We start from the raw sequence: 18,196 nt of genomic DNA, 5'->3' as shown, positions 1-18,196 counted from the left end.
TGTTTGATGGGGACAGTGTTGAGGGAGCTTTACTCTGTATCTAACCCCATGCTGTACCTGTCCCGGGAGTGTTTGATGGGGACAGTGTGGAGGGAGCTTTACTCTGTATCTAAACCCGTGCTGTACCCGTTCTGGGAGTGTTTGATGGGGACAGTGTAGAGGGAGCTTTACTCTGTATCTAACCCTGTGCTGTTCCTGTCCTGGGAGTGTTTGATGGGGACAGTGTGGAGTGAGCTTTGCTCTGTATCTAACCCCATGCTGTACCTGTCCTGGGAGTGTTTGATGGGGACAGTGTGGAGGGAGCTTTGCTCTGTATCTAACCCCGTGCTGTTCCTGTCCTGGGAGTGTTTGATGGGGACAGTGTGGAGGGAGCTTTGCTCTGTATCTAACCCCGTGCTGTTCCTTTCCTGGGAGTGTTTGATGGGGACAGTGTAGATGGAGCTCTGTATCTAACCACATGTTAAACCTGTCCTGAGAGTGTTTGATGGGGAGAGTTTTGAGCGAGTCTGGGTATTTAACTGTGGAACTGCCTGGCTAGGATCAGCGAACTGACCCTGCAAATGAACAGCTCAATAACAAACCACATCACCCCAATTTATCATCTGAGGAGTAACTTGGCAGCTTCAGTTATTGAGAAAAAACTTACGGGTCGTTGGATTTTGGTATCATGGCGCCCAGCTCTTTGATCCGATCATTGATATTGAACCTTCGTCTCCTCTCAACTGTAAGAGGGAAACAGAGAGAGGCAGTGAGCACCAGGCAGTCAACAGTGATTTAAGCTGCACAGGAAATAGACAGATCTCTCTTAGTGACAGGAAATTGAGAATTATAACATATTATTCTTTTGAAATAACACATCCTCATAGACTGGAGAAGAAGCATGTGATGCATGACTGATTTAATCGGAGTGAATGGAAAAGGACCCGAAAAGTCCTAACATCAGTAAGGAAAGTGTGAAAGACATTGATGAGCAAAGGACACAGAAATAAAAATTAACATCAGGCAGTAAAAGAAGTGGCATTGAAGCGGGTGGTTCAGTACAAAAGGGAAGTGTACAATTTGGAAGGTGGGGCAGAGATTAGTATAATTTTCAACTGGAGCACCCACAAAGAACAAACAAAGAACAAAGAAATGTACAGCACAGGAACAGGCCCTTCGGCCCTCCAAGCCCGTGCCGACCATGCTGCCCGTCTAAACTACAATCTTCTACATTTCCTGGGTCCGTATCCCTCTATTCCCATCCTATTTATGTATTTGTCAAGATGCCCCTTAAATGTCACTATCGTCCTTGCTTCCACCACCTCCTCCGGCAGCGAGTTCCAGGCACCCACTACCCTCTGTGTAAAGAATTTGCCTCGTACATCTACTCTAAACATTGCCCCTCGCACTTTAAACCTATGCCCCATAGTAATTGACCCCTCTACCCTGGAAAAAAGCCTCTGACTATCCTCTCTGTCTATGCCCCTCATAATTTTGTCGCCTCTCAACCTCAGTCGTTACAGTGAGAACAAACCGAGTTTATTCAACCTCTCCTCATAGCTGATGCCGTCCATACCAGGCAACATCCCAGTAAATCTCTTCTGCACCCTCTCTAAAGCCTCCACATCCTTCTGGTAGTGTGGCAACCAGAATTGAACGCTATAATCTAAGTGTGGCCTAACTAAGGTTCTATACAGCTGCAACATGACTTGCCAATTTTTATACTCAATGCCCCGGCCAATGAAGGCAAGCATGCCTTGTGCCTTCATGACTACCTTCTCCACCTGCGTTGCCCCTTTCAGTGACCTGTGGGCCTGTACACCTAGATCTCTCGGACTGTCAATACTTTGAGGGTTCTACCATTCACTGTATATTCCCTACCTGCATTAGACCTTCCAAAATGCATTACCTCACATTTGTCCGGATTAAACTCCATCTGCCATCTCTCCGCCCAAGTCTCCAAACGATCTAAATCTTGCTGTATCCTCTGACAGTCCTCATCGCTATCCGCAATTCCACCAACCTTTGTGTCTTCCGCAAACTTACTAATCAGACCAGTTACATTTTCCTCCAAATCATTTCTATATACTACGAACAGCAAAGGTCCCAGCACTGATCCCTGCGGAACACCACTAGTCACAGCCCTCCAATTAGAAAAGCATCCTTCCATTGCTACTCTCTGCCTTCTATGACTTCGCCAGTTCTGCATCCATCTTGCCAGCTCACCTCTGATCCCGTGTGACTTCACCTTTTGTACCAGTCTGCCATGAGGGACCTTGTCAAAGGCCTTACTGAAGTCTATATAGAAAACATCCACTGCCCTACCTGCATCAATCATCTCTGTGACCTCCTTGAAAAACTCTTATCAAGTTAATGAGACACGACCTCCCCTTCACAAAACCGTGCTGCCTCTTGCTATTACGTCCATTTGCTTCCAAATGGGAGTAGATCCTGTCTCGAAGAATTCTCTACAATAATTTCCCTACCACTGACGTAAGGCTCACCGGCCTGTAGTTCCCTGGATTATCCTTGCTACCCTTCGTAAACAAAGGAACAACATTGGCTCTTCTCCAGTCTTCCGGGACATCACCTGAAGACAGTGAAGAGACAAAGATTTCTGTCAAAGCCTCAGCAATTTCCTCTCTTGCCTCCTTCAGTATTCTGGGGTAGATCCCATCAGGCCCTGGGACTTATCCAACTTAATATTTTTCAAGTTTCAAGTTAACAAAAAAGATGTTTGATCAGGACAGTTCTGGGGAAAGCGAATCTGAATGATGGTCTGGTAGATAATGGGATCAGGGGTTATGGGGAGAGGCAGGAGAATGGGGATGAGGAACATACCAGCTATGATTGAATGGTAGAGCAGACCTGATGGGTTGAATGGCCTAATTCTGCCCTAGATTTTATGGTTTTGTGGAAACTATGGAAGACAAGAGAGCAAAGGGAAGAATGCAAATTTCAGAAAACAGTGAAGCTTGTGTGGACGTGGTAGATGGTCAGGTCTCCCCAGAAGAAAGCATGGAAGCTGGTAGTATCTACCTGACCACAGCACACACTGTGTTCTCAGAGCCAGTTCTCTTCATTCCTCTGCACCCTTCCAACACCCTGCCACCCCCCCCCCCCTCACCCCCTCAAATCAATAAGTTGGAACTCAATACTCAACAGCCCCAAAATCCAAAACCATTTTCCTCAACTTTCCAAAATGGCTGGAAAAGGACTCTTCACATTTGGACTCCGACCCTCTTGGGGTTAGGCCACCCTGGTGCTGGTCGAATCCTAGCAACTGGGCGTGTGGTAGGGAAGAGCTCACACTTAAACGTGGACAGAAGGCTGAAAGAGGATCGGCAGCCTCGTTCACTACGTACTGAGATTGTGACTGTCCTTCTTCTGCCGTTCTTTAATTAAAGCTTTAACATCAACTTCTGTAAGGAAGCAAGAAGGAGAAAGAATGTGAGTAACAGGTGATCAGTTTCTCCATATCCTCTTCCCTAATCCACCAATGCACAATGTCCAAAAAGATCCAGCAAGGCAGCTATGTTCATGAAGAAACAGGCCCACCGGAAACTAGAATCGTGAACCGACGGGAGGGCAGGAAATAACTCCGCACAGCCGGCGACAGGATGGTCAGTTAAAAAATTCCACAGAGTTTCCGGTAAAAACTGACAACAGCTTAACTTCATTGCAGCCAGAATGTTTCATGTAAGGAAGCAATCACCGTCAGACTGAGTACGTACTGGGGACAATTCACAGTCAAACTGTGTCAGTACAGGAGACAATTCACATTCAGATCGAGTCAGCACGGGGGACAATTCACAGTCAGACTGAGTCAGTATGGGGGACAATTCACAGTCGGACTATGTCAGTACGGTGACAATTCACAGTCAGGCTGAGTCAGTACGGGTGACAATTCTCAGTCAGACTGAGTAAATATGGGGGACAATTCACAGTCAGACTGTGTCAGTACGGGGGCCAAATCACAATCAGACTGTGTCAGTACGGGGACAATTCACAGTCAGGCTGTGTCAGTACGGGGACAATTCACAGTCAGACCGAGTCCGCACGGGGGACAATTCAGTCAGACTGAGTAAGTAAGGGGGACAATTCACAGTCAAATTGTATCAGTACAGGGGACAATTCAGTCAAACTGAGTCAGTACGGGGACAATTCACAGTCAGACTGAGTCAGTACGTGAGACATTACACAGACAAACTGAGTCAGTATCGGTACAATTCACAGTCAGACTGTGTCAGTACAAGGGACCAAGGGACAATTCACAATCAGACTGAGTCAGTACGGGGAACAATTCACAGGCAGACTGAATCAGGATGGGGACAATCCACAGTCAGACTGAGTCAGTACGGAGACAATTCACAGTCAGACTATGTCAGTACAGGGGACAATTCACAGTCAGGCTGTGTCAGTACCGGGGAGAATTCACAGTCAGACTATGCCAGTACGGAGACAATTCACAGTCAGACTGAGTCAATACGGGGGAAAATTCTCAGTCAGACTGAGTAAGTACAGGGGACAATTCACAGTCAAACTGTGTCAGTACAGGGGACAATTCACAGTCAGACCGAGTCAGTACGGGGGACAATTCACAGTCAGACTGAGTCAGTATGGGGGACAATTCACAGTCGGACTATGTCAGTACGGTGACAATTCAAAGTCAGGCTGAGTCAGTACGGGTGACAATTCACAGTCAGACTGAGTAAATACGGGGGACAATTCAGTCAGACTGTGTCACTACGGGGGCCAAATCACAATCAGACTGTGTCAGTACGGTGACAATTCACAGTCAGACTGTGTCAGTAAGGGGACAATTCACAGTCAGATCGAGCCACCACGTGGGACAATTCACAGGGACAATTAACAATCAGACTGTGTCAGTAGAGGAGACAATTCACAGTCAGACAGAGTAAGGGGGACAATTCACAGTCAGACTGTGTCAGTACAGAGGACAATTCACAGGCAGCACGGGGGACAATTCAGTCAGACTGAGTCAGGATGGGGGACAAGGAGGTGGGCGGTAGAGGGGGTGGTGCAGAACGGGGGGAGGAGGGCACAGAGAGGAGGTTGTGCAGCGAGGAGGTTGTGCAGCGAGGAGGGGGTGCAGCGAGGAGGGGGTGGAGCGAGGAGGGGGTGGAGCGAGGAGGGGGTGGAGCGAGGAGGGGGTGGAGCGAGGAGGGGGTGCAGCGAGGAGGGGGTGCAGCGAGGAGGGGGTGCAGCGAGGAGGGGGTGCAGCGAGGAGGGGGTGCAGCGAGGAGGGGGTGCAGCGAGGAGGGGTGCAGCGAGGAGGGGGTGCAGCGAGGAGGGGGTGCAGCGAGGAGGGGGTGCAGCGAGGAGGGGGTGCAGCGAGGAGGGGGTGCAGCGAGGAGGGGGTGCAGCGAGGAGGGGGTGCAGCGAGGAGGGGGTGCAGCGAGGAGGGGGTGCAGCGAGGAGGGGGTGCAGCGAGGAGGGGGTGCAGCGAGGAGGGGGTGCAGCGAGGAGGGGGTGCAGCGAGGAGGGGGTGCAGCGAGGAGGGGGTGCAGCGAGGAGGGGGTGCAGCGAGGAGGGGGTGCAGCGAGGAGGGGGTGCAGCGAGGAGGGGGTGCAGCGAGGAGGGGGTGCAGCGAGGAGGGGGTGCAGCGAGGAGGGGGTGCAGAGAGGAGAGGGTGCAGAGAGGAGAGGGTGCAGAGAGGAGAGGGTGCAGAGAGGAGGGTGCAGAGAGGAGGGGGTGCAGAGAGGAGGGGGTGCAGAGAGGAGGGGGTGCAGAGAGGAGGGGGTGCAGAGAGGAGGGGGTGCAGAGAGGAGGGGGTGCAGAGAGGAGGGGGTGCAGAGAGGAGGGGGTGCAGAGAGGAGGGGGTGCAGAGAGGAGGGGGTGCAGAGAGGAGGGGGTGCAGAGAGGAGGGGGTGCAGAGAGGAGGGGGTGCAGAGAGGAGGGGGTGCAGAGAGGAGGGGGTGCAGAGAGGAGGGGGTGCAGAGAGGAGGGGGTGCAGAGAGGAGGGGGTGCAGAGAGGAGGGGGTGCAGAGAGGAGGGGGTGCAGAGAGGAGGGGGTGCAGAGAGGAGGGGGTGCAGAGAGGAAGGGGTGCAGAGAGGAGGGGGTGCAGAGAGGAGGGGGCAGAGAGGAGGGTGGAAGAGAGGAGGGGGGCAGAGAGGAGGGGGGCAGAGAGGGGGTGCAGGGAAGAGGGGGCAGAGAGGGGGCGGAGAGAGGGGAAGAGGGGGTGCAAAGAGGAGGGGGTGCAGAGAGGAGGGGGTGCAGAGAGGAGGGGGTGCAGAGAGGAGGGGGTGCAGAGAGGAGGGGGTGCAGAGAGGAGGGGGTGCAGAGAGGAGGGGGTGCAGAGAGGAGGGGGTGCAGAGAGGAGGGGGTGCAGAGAGGAGGGGGTGCAGAGAGGAGGGGGTGCAGAGAGGAGGGGGTGCAGAGAGGAGGGGGTGCAGAGAGGAGGGGGTGCAGAGAGGAGGGGGTGCAGAGAGGAGGGGGTGCAGAGAGGAGGGGGTGCAGAGAGGAGGGGGTGCAGAGAGGAGGGGGTGCAGAGAGGAGGGGGTGCAGAGAGGAGGGGGTGCAGAGAGGAGGGGGTGCAGAGAGGAGGGGGTGCAGAGAGGAGGGGGTGCAGAGAGGAGAGGGTGCAGAGAGTAGGGGGTGCAGAGAGGAGGAGGGGTAGAGAGGAGGAGGGGTAGAGAGGAGGAGGGGTAGAGGAGGAGGGGTAGAGGAGGAGGGGTAGAGAGGAGGAGGGGCAGAGAGGAGGAGGGGCAGAGAGGAGGAGGGGCAGAGAGGAGGGGAGCAGAGAGAGGGGGCAGAGAGAAGGGCAGAGAGAGGGGGGCAGAGAGAGGGGGGCAGAGAGGAGGAGGTGCAGAGTGGAGCGGGTGCAGAGAGGTGGGGTGCAGAGAGGGGTGGGCCGGAGAGGGGTGGGCCGGAGAGGGGGGGGGCGGAGTGGGGGGGGCCGGAGAGGGGGGGGCCGAAGAGGGGGGCCGGAGAGGGGGGCCGGAGAGGGGCGGGGGGGCCGGAGATGGGGGAGGGGGGCTGGAGAGGGGGGGGCTGGAGAGGGGGGGCCCGGAGAGGGGGGGTGCAGAGAGGGGGGGTGCAGAGAGGGGGGGTGCAGAGAGGTGGGGGCCGGAGGGGTGGGGCAGAGAGGGGGGCAGAGAGGGGGGTGGCAGAGAGGGGGGGGCAGAGAGGAGGAGGTGCAGAGAGGGGGGCAGAGGGGGTGAAGGGAGGAGGGGGTGCAGAGAGGAGGTGCAGGGAGGAGGGCGTGCAGAGAGGGGTGCAGGGAGGAGGGGGTGCAGACAAGAGGGGGGCAGAGAGAGGGGGCAGAGTGGGGCAGAGAGAGGGGGGCAGAGAGGAGGAGGTGCAGAGTGGAGCGGGTGCAGAGAGGGGGGTGCAGGAAGGCGGGGGTGCAGAGAGGGGGGTGCAGAGAGGGGGGTGCAGAGAGGGGGGTGCAGAGAGGGGGGTGCAGAGAGGGGGGTGCAGAGAGGGGGGTGCAGAGAGGAGGGTGCAGAGAGGGGGGATGCAGAGAGGGGGGATGCAGAGAGGGGGGATGCAGAGAGGGGGGCCGGAGAGGGGGGGCCGGAGAGGGGGGGGCCGGAGAGGGGGGGGCCGGAGAGGGGGGGGCCGGAGAGGGGGGGCCGGAGGGGGGGGGCCGGAGGGGGGGGGGGCGGAGAGGGGGGGGCGGAGATGGGGGGGGGCGGAGAGGGGCGGGCCGGAGAGGGGGGCCGAGGACAGGGGGGGCCGGGGGGGGGGGGGGGCCGGAGACGGGGGGGGCCGGAGACGGGGGGGGGCCGGAGACGGGGGGGGCCGGAGACGGGGGGGGGCGGAGACGGGGGGGGCCGGAGACGGGGGGGGGGCCGGAGACGGGGGGGGGGCCGGAGACGGGAGGGGTGGGCGGAGAGGGGGTGGGCCGGAGAGGGGGGGGCCGGAGAGGGGGGGGCCGGAGAGGGGGGGGCCGGAGAGGGGGAGTGCAGAGAGGGGGGTGCGGAGAGGGGGGGCGGAGAGGGGGGTGCGGAGAGGGGGGGGCGGAGAGGGGGGCAAATGGGGGGGGGCAGAGAGGGGGTCAGAGAGCGGGGGATGCAGCAAGGGGGCAGAGAGGGGGGTACAGAGGGGGGGCAGAGAGGGGGGTAGAGAGGGGGGTACAGAGGGGGTGCAGAGAGGAGGGGGTGCAGAGAGGAGGGGGTGCAGAGAGGAGGGGGTGCAGAGAGGAGGGGGTGCAGAGAGGAGGGGGTGCAGAGAGGAGGGGGTGCAGAGAGGAGGGGGTGCAGAGAGGAGGGGGTGCAGAGAGGAGGGGGTGCAGAGAGGAGGGGGTGCAGAGAGGAGGGGGTGCAGAGAGGAGGGGGTGCAGAGAGGAGGGGGTGCAGAGAGGAGGGGGTGCAGAGAGGAGGGGGTGCAGAGAGGAGGGGGTGCAGAGAGGAGGGGGTGCAGAGAGGAGGGGGTGCAGAGAGGAGGGGGTGCAGAGAGGAGGGGGTGCAGAGAGGAGGGGGTGCAGAGAGGAGGGGGTGCAGAGAGGAGGGGGTGCAGAGAGGAGGGGGTGCAGAGAGGAGGGGGTGCAGAGAGGAGGGGGTGCAGAGAGGAGGGGGTGCAGAGAGGAGGGGGTGCAGAGAGGAGGGGGTGCAGAGAGGAGGGGGTGCAGAGAGGAGGGGGTGCAGAGAGGAGAGGGTGCAGAGAGTAGGGGGTGCAGAGAGGAGGAGGGGTAGAGAGGAGGAGGGGTAGAGAGGAGGAGGGGTAGAGGAGGAGGGGTAGAGGAGGAGGGGTAGAGAGGAGGAGGGGCAGAGAGGAGGAGGGGCAGAGAGGAGGAGGGGCAGAGAGGAGGGGGGCAGAGAGAGGGGGCAGAGAGAAGGGCAGAGAGAGGGGGGCAGAGAGAGGGGGGCAGAGAGGAGGAGGTGCAGAGTGGAGCGGGTGCAGAGAGGTGGGGTGCAGAGAGGGGTGGGCCGGAGAGGGGTGGGCCGGAGAGGGGTGGGCCGGAGAGGGGTGGGCCGGAGAGGGGTGGGCCGGAGAGGGGGGGGGGGGCGGAGAGGGGGGGGCCGGAGAGGGGGGGGCCGGAGAGGGGGGCCGGAGAGGGGGGCCGGAGAGGGGCGGGGGGGCCGGAGATGGGGGAGGGGGGCTGGAGAGGGGGGGGCTGGAGAGGGGGGGCCCGGAGAGGGGGGGTGCAGAGAGGGGGGGTGCAGAGAGGTGGGGGCCGGAGGGGTGGGGCAGAGAGGGGGGTGGCAGAGAGGGGGGGCAGAGAGGAGAAGGTGCAGAGAGGGGGGCAGAGGGGGTGAAGGGAGGAGGGGGTGCAGAGAGGAGGTGCAGGGAGGAGGGCGTGCAGAGAGGGGTGCAGGGAGGAGGGGGTGCAGACAAGAGGGGGGCAGAGAGAGGGGGCAGAGTGGGGCAGAGAGAGGGGGGCAGAGAGGAGGAGGTGCAGAGTGGAGCGGGTGCAGAGAGGGGGGTGCAGGAAGGCGGGGGTGCAGAGGGAGGGTGCAGAGAGGGGGGTGCAGAGAGGGAGGTGCAGAGAGGGGGGTGCAGAGAGGGGGGTGCAGAGAGGGGGGTGCAGAGAGGAGGGTGCAGAGAGGAGGGTGCAGAGAGGAGGGTGCAGAGAGGAGGGTGCAGAGAGGAGGGTGCAGAGAGGGGGGATGCAGAGAGGGGGGATGCAGAGAGGGGGGCCGGAGAGGGGGGGCCGGAGAGGGGGGGGCCGGAGAGGGGGGGGCCGGAGAGGGGGGGGCCGGAGAGGGGGGGCCGGAGGGGGGGGGCCGGAGGGGGGGGGGGGGAGGAGAGGGGGGGGGGCGGAGATGGGGGGGGGCGGAGAGGGGCGGGCCGGAGAGGGGGGCCGAGGACAGGGGGGGCCGGAGACGGGGGGGGCCGGAGACGGGGGGGGGCCGGAGACGGGGGGGGGCCGGAGACGGGGGGGGCCGGAGACGGGGGGGGGCCGGAGACGGGGGGGGGGCCGGAGACGGGAGGGGGGGGCGGAGAGGGGGTGGGCCGGAGAGGGGGGGGCCGGAGAGGGGGGGGCCGGAGAGGGGGGGGCCGGAGAGGGGGAGTGCAGAGAGGGGGGTGCGGAGAGGGGAGGCGGAGAGGGGGGTGCGGAGAGGGGGGGCGGAGAGGGGGGGGCGGAGAGGGGGGGCCGGAGGGGGGGGCCGGAGGGGGGGGCAAATGGGGGGGGGCAGAGAGGGGGTCAGAGAGCGGGGGATGCAGCAAGGGGGCAGAGAGGGGGGTACAGAGGGGGGGCAGAGAGGGGGGTAGAGAGGGGGGTACAGAGGGGGTGCAGAGAGGGGGGGCAGAGAGGAGAAGGTGCAGAGAGGGGGGCAGAGAGGGGAAGGTGCAGAGAGGGGGGTGCAGAGAGGGTGGGTGCAGAGAGGGTGGGTGCAGAGAGGGTGGGTGCAGAGAGGGTGGGTGCAGAGAGGGTGGGTGCAGAGAGGGTGGGTGCAGAGAGGGTGGGTGCAGAGAGGGTGGGTGCAGAGAGGGTGGGTGCAGAGAGGGGGGATGCAGAGAGGGGGGATGCAGAGAGGGGGGTGCAGAGAGGGGCGGGCCGGAGAGGGGGGGGCCGGAGAGGGGGGGGCCGGAGAGGGGGGGGCCGGAGAGGGGGGGGCCGGAGAGGGGGGGGCCGGAGAGGGGGGGGCCGGAGAGGGGGGGGCCGGAGAGGGGGGGGCCGGAGAGGGGGGGGGCCGGAGAGGGGGGGGGCCGGAGAGGGGGGCCGGAGAGGGGGGGCCGGAGAGGGGGGGCCGGAGACGGGGGGGCCGGAGACGGGGGGGCCGGAGATGGGGGGGGGGGCCGGAGACGGGGGGCCGGAGACGGGGGGGGGGGCCGGAGAGGGGGGGTGCAGAGAGGGGGGGTGCAGAGAGGGGGGGTGCGGAGAGGGGGGTGGTGCGGAGAGGGGGGGTGCGGAGAGGGGGGTGGTGCGGAGAGGGGGGGGTGTGGAGAGGGGGGGGTGTGGAGAGGGGGGGGTGTGGAGAGGGGGGGGGGGTGGAGAGGTGGGGGGGGCGGAGAGGGGGGGGCCGGAGAGGGGGGGAAATGGGGGGGGGGCAGAGGGCGGGGGATGCAGCAAGGGGGCAGAGAGGGAGGTACAGAGGGGGTGCAGAGAGGGGGGGCAGAGAGGGGGTGCAGAGTGGGAGAGTGCAGATTGGTAGGGTGCAGAGAGGGGGAGGGGAGTGAGGAGGGGGTGCAGAGAGGAGGGGGTGAACAGAGGGGGGTTGCAGAGAGGGGGGTGCAGAGAGGAGGAGGTGCAGAGTGGGGACGGTGCAGAGAGGGGGGCAGGGGGGTGCAGGGAGGAGGGGGTGCAGGGAGTAGGGTTGCAGGGAGGAGGGGGTGCACGGAGGAAGGGGTGCAGGGAGGGGGTGCAGGGAGGAGGGCGTGCAGAGAGGGGGTGCAGGGAGGATGGGGTGCAGAGAGGGGGTGCAGAGAGGAGGGGGTTCAGAGAGGAGAGGGTGCAGAGTGGAGGGGGTGCCGAGAGGAAGGGATGCCGAGAGGAAGGGATGCAGAGAGGAGGTGCAGAGAGGAGGTGCAGAGAGGGGGTGCAGGGAGGAGGGGGTGCAGGGAGGAGGGGGTGCAGAGAGGAGGGGGTGCAGGGAGGAGGGGGTGCAGGGAGGAGGGGGCTCAGAGAGGAGGGGGTGCAGAGAGGAGGGGGAAGAGAGGAGGGGGTGCAGAGAGGAGGGGGTGCAGAGAGGAGGGGGAAGAGAGGAGGGGGTGCAGAGAGGAGGGGGTGCAGAGAGGAGGGGGTGCAGAGAGGAGGGGGTGCAGAGAGGAGGGGGTGCAGAGAGGAGGGGGTGCAGAGAGGAGGGGGTGCAGAGAGGAGGGGATGCAAAGAGGAGGAGGTGCAGAGAGGGGGTGCAGGGAGGAGGGCGTGCAGAGAGGAGGGGGTGCAGAGAGGAGGGGGTGCAGAGAGGAGGGGGTGCAGAGAGGAGGAGGGGCAGAGAGGAGGAGGGGCAGAGAGGAGGAGGGGCAGAGAGGAGGAGGGGCAGAGAGGAGGAGGGGCAGAGAGGAGGAGGGGCACAGAGGAGGAGGGGCACAGAGGAGGAGGGGCACAGAGGAGGGGGGCAGAGAGGAGGGGGGCAGAGAGGAGGGGGGCAGAGAGAGGGGGGCAGAGAGAGGGGGGCAGAGAGAGGGGGTGCAGAGAAGGGGGTGCAGAGAGGGGGGGGGCCGGAGAGGGGGGGCCGGAGAGGGAGGGGACCGGAGAGGGGGGGGGGGGGACCGGAGGGGGGGGGGGGACCGGAGGGGGGGGGGCCGGAGAGGGAGGGTGCCGGAGAGGGGGGGGGGCCGGAGAGGGGGGTGCCGGAGAGGGGGGTGCCGGAGAGGGGGGGGCGGAGAGGTGGGGGTGCAGAGAGGGGAGGGTGCAGAGAGGGGGGGGGGTGCAGAGAGGGGGGGGTGCAGAGAGGGGGGGTGCAGAGAGGGGGGTGTGGAGAGGGGGGGGCCGCAGGGGGGGGGCAGAGAGGGGGGCAGAGAGCGGGGGATGCAGCGAAGGGGCAGAGAGGGGGGTACAGAGGGGGTGCAGAGAGGGGGGGCAGGGTGGGAGGGTGCAGAGAGGGGGAGGGCAGTGAGGAGGGAACAGAGAGGGGGGTGCAGAGAGGGGGGTGCAGAGAGGGGGGTGCAGAGAGGGGGTGCAGAGAGGGGGGTGCAGAGAGGGGGGTGCAGTGAGGGGGGTGCAGAGAGGGGGGTGCAGAGAGGGGGGTGCAGAGAGGGGGTGCAGAGAGGGGGGTGCAGAGAGGGGGGTGCAGAGAGGGGGGTGCAGAGAGGGGGTGCAGAGAGGGGGGTGCAGAGAGGGGGGTGCAGAGAGGGGGGTGCAGAGAGGGGGGTGCAGAGAGGGGGGTGCAGAGAGGGGGGTGCAGAGAGGGGGGTGCAGAGAGGGGGGTGCAGAGAGGGGGGTGCAGAGAGGGGGGTGCAGAGAGGGGGGTGCAGAGAGGGGGGTGCAGAGAGGGGGTGCAGAGAGGGGGGTGCAGAGAGGGGGGGGCCGGAGAGGGGGGGGGCCGGAGAGGGGGGCCGGAGAGGGGGGCCGGAGAGGGGCCGGAGATGGGGGAGGGGGGCTGGAGAGGGGGGGGCCGGAGAGGGGGGGCCCGGAGAGGGGGGGTGCAGAGAGGGGGGGTGCAGAGAGGTGGGGGCCGGAGGGGTGGGGCAGAGAGGGGGGCAGAGAGGGGGGTGGCAGAGAGGGGGGGGCAGAGAGGAGGAGGTGCAGAGAGGGGGGCAGAGGGGGTGAAGGGAGGAGGGGGTGCAGAGAGGAGGTGCAGGGAGGAGGGCGTGCAGAGAGGGGTGCAGGGAGGAGGGGGTGCAGACAAGAGGGGGGCAGAGAGAGGGGGCAGAGTGGGGCAGAGAGAGGGGGGCAGAGAGGAGGAGGTGCAGAGTGGAGCGGGTGCAGAGAGGGGGGTGCAGGAAGGCGGGGGTGCAGAGGGAGGGTGCAGAGAGGGGGGTGCAGAGAGGGGGGTGCAGAGAGGGGGGTGCAGAGAGGGGGGTGCAGAAAGGGGGGTGCAGAGAGGAGGGTGCAGAGAGGAGGGTGCAGAGAGGAGGGTGCAGAGAGGGGGGATGCAGAGAGAGGGGATGCAGAGAGGGGGGATGCAGAGAGGGGGGCCGGAGAGGGGGGGCCGGAGAGGGGGGGCCCGGAGAGGGGGGGGGCCGGAGAGGGGGGGGCCGGAGAGGGGGGGCCGGAGGGGGGGGGCCGGAGGGGGGGGGGCGGAGAGGGGGGGGGCGGAGATGGGGGGGGCGGAGATGGGGGGGGGCGGAGAGGGGCGGGCCGGAGAGGGGGGCCGAGGACAGGGGGGCCGGAGACGGGGGGGGCCGGAGACGGGGGGGGCCGGAGACGGGGGGGGCCGGAGACGGGGGGGGGCCGGAGACGGGGGGGGGCCGGAGACGGGAGGGGGGGGCGGAGAGGGGGTGGGCCGGAGAGGGGGGGGCCGGAGAGGGGGGGGCCGGAGAGGGGGGGGCCGGAGAGGGGGGGGCCGGAGAGGGGGAGTGCAGAGAGGGGGGTGCGGAGAGGGGGGGCGGAGAGGGGGGTGCGGAGAGGGGGGGCGGAGAGGGGGGGGCGGAGAGGGGGGGGCGGAGAGGGGGGGCCGGAGGGGGGGGGCCGGAGGGGGGGGGCAAATGGGGGGGGGCAGAGAGGGGGTCAGAGAGCGGTGGATGCAGCAAGGGGGCAGAGAGGGGAGTACAGAGGGGGGGCAGAGAGGGGGGTAGAGAGGGGGGTACAGAGGGGGTGCAGAGAGGGGGGGCAGAGAGGAGAAGGTGCAGAGAGGGGTGGCAGAGAGGGGAAGGTGCAGAGAGGGGGGTGCAGAGAGGGTGGGTGCAGAGAGGGTGGGTGCAGAGAGGGTGGGTGCAGAGAGGGTGGGTGCAGAGAGGGTGGGTGCAGAGAGGGTGGGTGCAGAGAGGGTGGGTGCAGAGAGGGTGGGTGCAGAGAGGGGGGATGCAGAGAGGGGGGATGCAGAGAGGCGGGATGCAGAGAGGCGGGATGCAGAGAGGGGCGGGCCGGAGAGGGGGGGGCCGGAGAGGGGGGGGCCGGAGAGGGGGGGGCCGGAGAGGGGGAGCCGGAGAGGGGGGGGCCGGAGAGGGGGGGGCCGGAGAGGGGGGGGCCGGAGAGGGGGGCCGGAGAGGGGGGGCCGGAGAGGGGGGGCCGGAGACGGGGGGGCCGGAGACGGGGGGGCCGGAGACGGGGGGGCCGGAGACGGGGGGGGGGGGCCGGAGACGGGGGGGCCGGAGACGGGGGGGGGGGGGCCGGAGAGGGGGGGTGCAGAGAGGGGGGGTGCAGAGAGGGGGGGTGCGGAGAGGGGGGTGGTGCGGAGATGGGGGGTGCGGAGAGGGGGGTGGTGCGGAGAGGGGGGGGTGTGGAGAGGGGGGGGTGTGGAGAGGGGGGGGTGTGGAGAGGGGGGGGGGGGCGGAGAGGGGGGGGCCGGAGAGGGGGGGAAATGGGGGGGGGGCAGAGAGCGGGGGATGCAGCAAGGGGGCAGAGAGGGAGGTACAGAGGGGGTGCAGAGAGGGGGGGCAGAGAGGGGGTGCAGAGAGGGGGTGCAGAGTGGGAGAGTGCAGATTGGTAGGGTGCAGGGAGGGGGAGGGGAGTGAGGAGGGGGTGCAGAGAGGAGGGGGTGAACAGAGGGGGGTTGCAGAGAGGGGGGTGCAGAGAGGAGGAGGTGCAGAGTGGGGACGGTGCAGAGAGGGGGGCAGGGGGGTGCAGGGAGGAGGGGGTGCAGGGAGTAGGGTTGCAGGGAGGAGGGGGTGCACGGAGGAAGGGGTGCAGGGAGGGGGTGCAGGGAGGAGGGCGTGCAGAGAGGGGGTGCAGGGAGGATGGGGTGCAGAGAGGGGGTGCAGAGAGGAGGGGGTTCAGAGAGGAGAGGGTGCAGAGTTGAGGGGGTGCCGAGAGGAAGGGATGCCGAGAGGAAGGGATGCAGAGAGGAGGTGCAGAGAGGAGGTGCAGAGAGGGGGTGCAGGGAGGAGGGGGTGCAGGGAGGAGGGGGTGCAGAGAGGAGGGGGTGCAGGGAGGAGGGGGTGCAGGGAGGAGGGGGTGCAGGGAGGAGGGGGTGCAGAGAGGAGGGGGTGCAGGGAGGAGGGGGTGCAGGGAGGAGGGGGTGCAGAGAGGAGGGGAAGAGAGGAGGGGGTGCAGAGAGGAGGGGGTGCAGAGAGGAGGGGGTGCAGAGAGGAGGGGGTGCAGAGAGGAGGGGGTGCAGAGAGGAGGGGGTGCAGAGAGGAGGGGATGCAAAGAGGAGGGGATGCAAAGAGGAGGAGGTGCAGAGAGGGGGTGCAGGGAGGAGGGCGTGCAGAGAGGAGGGGGTGCAGAGAGGAGGGGGTGCAGAGAGGAGGGGGTGCAGAGAGGAGGGGGTGCAGAGAGGAGGGGGTGCAGAGAGGAGGAGGGGCAGAGAGGAGGAGGGGCAGATTGGAGGAGGGGCAGAGAGGAGGAGGGGCACAGAGGAGGAGGGGCACAGAGGAGGGGGGCAGAGAGGAGGGGGGCAGAGAGAGGGGGGCATAGAGAGGGGGGCAGAGAGAGGGGGTGCAGAGAAGGGGGTGCAGAGAGGGGGGGGTGCAGAGAGGGGGGGGTGCAGAGAGGGGGGGGGGCCGGAGAGGGGGGGCCGGAGAGGGAGGGGACCGGAGAGGGGGGGGGGGACCGGAGAGGGGGGGGGCCGGAGAGGGAGGGTGCCGGAGAGGGGGGGGGGGGCCGGAGAGGGGGGTGCCGGAGAGGGGGGTGCCGGAGAGGGGGGGGCGGAGAGGTGGGGGTGCAGAGAGGGGAGGGTGCAGAGAGGGGGGGGTGCAGAGAGGGGGGGGTGCAGAGAGGGGGGGTGCAGAGAGGGGGGTGTGGAGAGGGGGGGGCCGCAGGGGGGGGGGCAGAGAGGGGGGCACAGAGCGGGGGATGCAGCGAAGGGGCAGAGAGGGGGGTACAGAGGGGGTGCAGAGAGGGGGGGCAGGGTGGGAGGGTGCAGAGAGGGGGAGGGCAGTGAGGAGGGAACAGAGAGGGGGGTGCAGAGAGGGGGGTGCAGAGAGGGGGGTGCAGAGAGGGGGGTGCAGAGAGGGGGGTGCAGAGAGGGGGGTGCAGAGAGGGGGGTGCAGAGAGGGGGGTGCAGAGAGGGGGTGCAGAGAGGGGGGTGCAGAGAGGGGGGTGCAGAGAGGGGGGTGCAGAGAGGGGGGTGCAGAGAGGGGGGTGCAGAGAGGGGGGTGCAGAGAGGGGGGTGCAGAGGGGGGGTGCAGAGAGGGGGGTGCAGAGAGGGGGGTGCAGAGAGGGGGGTGCAGAGAGGGGGGTGCAGAGAGGGGGGTGCAGAGAGGGGTGTGCAGAGAGGGGTGTGCAGAGAGTGGGGTGCAGAGAGGGGGGTGCAGAGAGGGGGGTGCAGAGAGGGGGGTGCAGAGAGGGGGGTGCAGAGAGGGGGGTGCAGAGAGGGGGTGCAGAGAGGGGGTGCAGAGAGGGGGTGCAGAGAGGGGGTGCAGAGAGGGGGGTGCAGAGAGGGGGGTGCAGAGAGGGGGGTGCAGAGAGGGGGGTGCAGAGAGGGGGGGGTGCAGAGAGGGGGGGGTGCAGAGAGGGGGGGTGCAGAGAGGGGGGGTGCAGAGAGGGGGGGTGCAGAGAGGGGGGTGCAGAGAGGGGGGTGCAGAGAGGGGGGTGCAGAGAGGGGGGTGCAGAGAGGGGGGTGCAGAGAGGGGGGTGCAGAGAGGGGGGTGCAGAGAGGGGGGTGCAGAGAGGGGGGTGCAGAGAGGGGGGTGCAGAGAGGGGGGTGCAGAGAGGGGGGTGCAGAGAGGGGGGTGCAGAGAGGGGGGTGCAGAGAGGGGGGATGCAGAGAGGGGGGACAGAGAGGGGGGCGGCCGGAGAGGGGGGGTTGCAGAGAGGGGGGTGCAGAGAGGGGGGATGCAGAGAGGGGGGACAGAGAGGGGGGCGGCCGGAGAGGGGGGGTTGCAGAGAGGGGGGTGCAGAGAGGGGGGTGCAGAGAGGGGGGTGCAGAGAGGGGGGTGCAGAGAGGGGGGTGCAGAGAGGGGGGATGCAGAGGGGGGGGACAGAGAGGGGGGCGGCCGGAGAGGGGGGGTTGCAGAGAGGGGGGTGCAGAGAGGGGGGATGCAGAGAGGGGGGATGCAGAGAGGGGGGACAGAGAGGGGGGTGGCCGGAGAGGGGGGGTTGCAGAGAGGGGCGGGGGTGCGGAGAGGGGGGTGCGGAGAGGTGGGGGGCAGAGAGGGGGGGCTGGAGGGGGGGGGCAGAGAGGGGGGGGGCAGAGAGGGGGGGCAAATGTGGGGGCAGAGAAGGGGTCAGAGAGCGGGGGATACAGCGAGGGGGCAGAGAGAGGGGTACAGAGGGGGTGCAGAGAGGGGGGGCAGAGAGGGGGTGCAGAGTGGGAGGGTGCAGATTGGTAGGGTGCAGAGAGTGGGAGGGCAGTGAGGAGGGAACAGAGAAAAGGGGGTGCAGAGAGGGGGGTTGCAGAGAGGGGGGGCAGCGAGGGGGGGCAGAGAGGGGGGGCAGAGAGGGGGGCACAGGGGGGGTAGAGAGGGGCGGTGCAGACAGGGGGGTGCAGAGACGGGGGCAGAGAGAGGGGGCAGAGAGGAGGAGGTGCAGAGTGGGGAAGGTGCAGAGAGGGGGGGCAGAGGGGGTGCAGGGAGGAGGAGGTGTAGGGAGGAGGGGGTGAAGAGAGGAGGGGGTGAAGAGAGGAGGGGGTGCAGAGAGGAGGGGGTGCAGAGAGGAGGGGGTGCAGAGAGGAGGGGGTGCAGAGAGGAGGGGGTGCAGAGAGGAGGGGGTGCAGAGAGGAGGGGGTGCAGAGAGGAGGGGTTGCAGAGAGGAGGGGGTGCAGAGAGTAGGGGGTGCAGAGAGGAGGAGGGGTAGACAGGAGGAGGGGTAGAGAGGAG

The 18,196-nt window shown here is 66.0% G+C and overlaps 1 protein-coding gene across 2 annotated transcripts in view; it reads right to left on the bottom strand.

The window, feature by feature from the left end:
• LOC140398988 (microphthalmia-associated transcription factor-like) overlaps positions 1 to 18,196 on the bottom strand; it is an 89,793-nt gene that overhangs the window by 53,975 nt on the left and 17,622 nt on the right. Inside the window, exons 2-3 of one of the 2 annotated variants that reach the window (XM_072488017.1) lie at positions 3,345 to 3,401; positions 647 to 722 (exon numbers count right to left, since the gene is read on the bottom strand). In XM_072488017.1, the coding sequence (XP_072344118.1) occupies positions 647 to 722; positions 3,345 to 3,401 (133 nt within the window). The remainder of the gene's footprint in view (positions 1 to 646; positions 723 to 3,344; positions 3,402 to 18,196) is intronic. The other variant, XM_072488018.1, reaches the window with a different exon arrangement.

Source organism: Scyliorhinus torazame, chromosome 22, assembly GCF_047496885.1.
Source record: "Scyliorhinus torazame isolate Kashiwa2021f chromosome 22, sScyTor2.1, whole genome shotgun sequence".
Taxonomy (NCBI): Eukaryota; Metazoa; Chordata; class Chondrichthyes; order Carcharhiniformes; family Scyliorhinidae; genus Scyliorhinus; species Scyliorhinus torazame.
This window is presented reverse-complemented; position numbering and strand designations above follow the sequence as displayed.